The sequence below is a fragment of the Bubalus bubalis genome, chromosome 10, assembly GCF_019923935.1.
Source record: "Bubalus bubalis isolate 160015118507 breed Murrah chromosome 10, NDDB_SH_1, whole genome shotgun sequence".
NCBI lineage: Eukaryota > Metazoa > Chordata > Mammalia > Artiodactyla > Bovidae > Bubalus > Bubalus bubalis.
This window is the reverse complement of record NC_059166.1, coordinates 22,622,763-22,625,602: the sequence shown is the minus strand read 5'-3', so window position 1 is coordinate 22,625,602 and position 2,840 is coordinate 22,622,763. Positions and strand designations below refer to the sequence as shown.

Below are 2,840 nucleotides of genomic sequence, written 5' to 3'. Positions count from 1 at the left end.
TTCCCTACATTGGCAGGCAGATTCTTAACTGCTGGCCCACCAGAGAAGTCCTGTTATTGTTATTTTAAAATGAATTACCAGGTATTTTAAGTATTTTTCAGTTTTAATTTTTAATTTGGTGACTATCAACAGCTATAACCAAAAACAAAAGCTCTATGCGAGCCTTCAAGAATTTTAAAGAATGTAATGGCATTCCAAGGCCAATATGCTTGAGACTCACTGATCTAAAATGTATCAGACCATATCGCCTAATAGTCTTCCAATGGCTCCCCATATTCTCAGGATAAAAGCCACAAGTCCTTACATAGGCCCACCAGGCTCTACTCTTATCTGTTCCCTCTCCATAAGCTATACCTCCACTCTCCCCCGGCTCATTCCCTTCAGCCATACTTGTTTCTTTACTCTTCGTCCAATAAGCCATACACAATCCGTCTTAGGTACTTTTCACTGGACGTTTTCTCTGCCTGGAAAGTAATTTCCCCTGTTTTCTGCATGGCTATTTGCCTCACTTCCTTAAAGTTTCTGCACAAATGTCATCTTCTCAAAAGTCTAACATGAGGCAGCCTATTTAAAACTGCAATGCTACTGCTACTCCATTCTCCACAGTAACTTCTCTAACATTTGCTTATTATCTACAATGATGCAGTGTGCTGCTCCCACAACGAGTGTTAATATAAGCCCCTAAAGCATGGAAAATGCCTGCCACATTGGACTCAACAAATATTTGTTGAATGTTGAATGAATGAAAGAATTCATCTGACAGCTTGTCAAGTCTCAAGACACATCCACAAAGTCCCAAAAGGATGCAATCTGCAGAGAGAAGACAATGCCAGCAAAGATTTTTTTTTTTTAATTAAAGAAAAAGAAGGGATACGATGATCACAAATTTCATACTGAAAGCGTTATGGGCCTGGAAAAAAGCTCTTGGGAAAAGTCCGGGTTGGGGAATGTTATAAAGGTTGGGCAGGATGCATTTAAGTGTCTGGCCCTGAACTACCCGCCCAACCCCTTCCTAACCCTCCCCTTCTTTATTCCTCCTATTCTCCCGCCTCCCCCGAAGCCACAGTTTCAAAGCCCTCCCTGGACCCCTCCACCAGAACACAAGTAGTCCACACCAAGAGACTGAAACATTTCTAAACTTTATGTAAAAAGCAACAATCAACTAGCCGAAAACGAGCCTCTAAATGCCGTCTCACTCCAGTGCCGTCTCCTCTAAAGTTTGCTCCACGGTCCAGTCACAGTTCTCAGGGGTCCTGACGGTTTCCCAACGCTGTGTTCCACAGGAAAACAGGGTCCACAGGAAGGCAGGTCATGCGGGACGCCCTGGGTAAGCACCTCTGTACAAGGAAAGCACGAGAAGCAGAAACATTGAGAATCAGTTCACTTAAGAACAAGCGAGAATGCAGGCAAACCCGGGGAACTCAGAGACAGGTACTCACGTACAGCGGTGATACGGCGCGGTCTCAGTTCTCCTCCGGCTTGTCGGCTGGTGGGCCGCAAGGCTGCAGCATCTTCTCCATCAAGTTGAAGCGGACTCGCGCTTTGCTCTCATTCTCGGCAATGGCGAAGTAGTTGAGAAGATCGAAGTGGCCCATGTAGGAGCAGTAGGAGTCGCGGTGCTGGTTCACCAGCCATTCCCACTTCGTGGTGTCCGCGTGGCCGGTGCCGATGTACTTGGACTGCAGATGCTCTAGCTGGCTGTGAATAGTGTAGCGGTCCGTCATCTCACCGCTTTTCCCTTTGCTCCCAGGTGAGAGGCAGCCGACTACAGGAAGGCGCTCTGGAACTTCAAGGGGGACTGCGGAACCTCCGAACCCACGTGGTCGCAGGCGGATGGCGTCACAGCGACGAAGCCACGCAGATTCGCGGTCCCAGGTCTCAGAGGCGGAAGCAGAAGTGTATTCTGTCTGCGAATTGGAGTTGTCTAGGCGACGCTACAAGTGGCCCGCCCCTGTAGAGAGTCCCGCCCCCTTCGCAGAGCGTTGCATGCTGGTCCTTTTCGTAGCCCTTTCCTAAAAGGAGCTTTGCATGCTGGGACTTGTGGTCTCTGAGGGCTGGTAACACAGGCTTTTTAAGAACCCAATTCAGGAGACATGGGTTCTAGCCTTGGGTCGGGAAGATCCCTTGAAGAAGAAAACGGCAAGCCACTCCAGTATTCTTGCCGGGGAAATCCCATGGACAGAGAAGCCTGGCAGGCTACAATCTATGGGTTCGCAAAAAGAGTCAGACACAATTTAGCGACTAAACAACAACAAGAAATGAAGAGATGTTTAAAATGATGTTGGCGGCTTAATGGAGGGAGATGTCTGGGAGGCAAGAGGCATCCTCAGGTGCTGTGGGGCTAAATGGACATGAGAAACTCTCTGCAGGACAGGGCAGGGACTGGGAATATGAACTCTTGGTGTGACACCGCTTTCGGAGCTAACGAGGCACAGTAGTAGCCCGTTCTCAACCGTGGGTGGGTCACCTTGAAGTCAGGAGACGCAAGTTCTGGTCCCAGCCACGTTTTACAAGTTGTGTGGAAAGTTATTTCATCGCTTGCAGGGCTGCCGTTTCCTGTCTGGTCACTAAAGTACAGCACCAGTTCCGACACGTTCAGGCGCCTGCATCAAGCCGGTCCTTCGTCTTGAGCTTCTAATTTTGATATTCTCCCTTCAACTTCTCACCCCGCCTTACACGCCCTCAGCCTATAAATCTTTCTCAACGTTCCATGCTGCTCGCCTCCCCAGTTCTCCGTTCTTATGTTCCCGCTGCTTGTAATGTTTCGTTCCCCCTGGCAAACACTTTTCCCTTTAAGTCACCTCAAAAGTATCTCCTTGAAATTGACTTTGGCTACTCCA

At 48.6% G+C, this 2,840-nt stretch overlaps 1 protein-coding gene across 2 annotated transcripts; it reads right to left on the bottom strand.

The window, feature by feature from the left end:
- Nucleotides 1-1,123: 1,123 nt before the first annotated feature.
- Nucleotides 1,124-1,841, bottom strand: SF3B5 (splicing factor 3b subunit 5). Of its 2 annotated transcripts, none has more exons than XM_006075210.3 (2): nt 1,440-1,841; nt 1,124-1,337 (listed from the first exon to the last, which is right to left on the bottom strand). In XM_006075210.3, exon 1 carries the CDS (start codon nt 1,722-1,724, stop codon nt 1,464-1,466), a length of 261 nt encoding a protein of 86 aa, XP_006075272.1. In that variant the 5' UTR covers nt 1,725-1,841; the 3' UTR covers nt 1,124-1,337; nt 1,440-1,463. The 2 variants fall into 2 exon arrangements, with proteins under 2 accessions (XP_006075272.1, XP_006075271.1); XM_006075209.3 differs by having other exon boundaries at nt 1,444-1,839.
- Nucleotides 1,842-2,840: the final 999 nt, after the last annotated feature.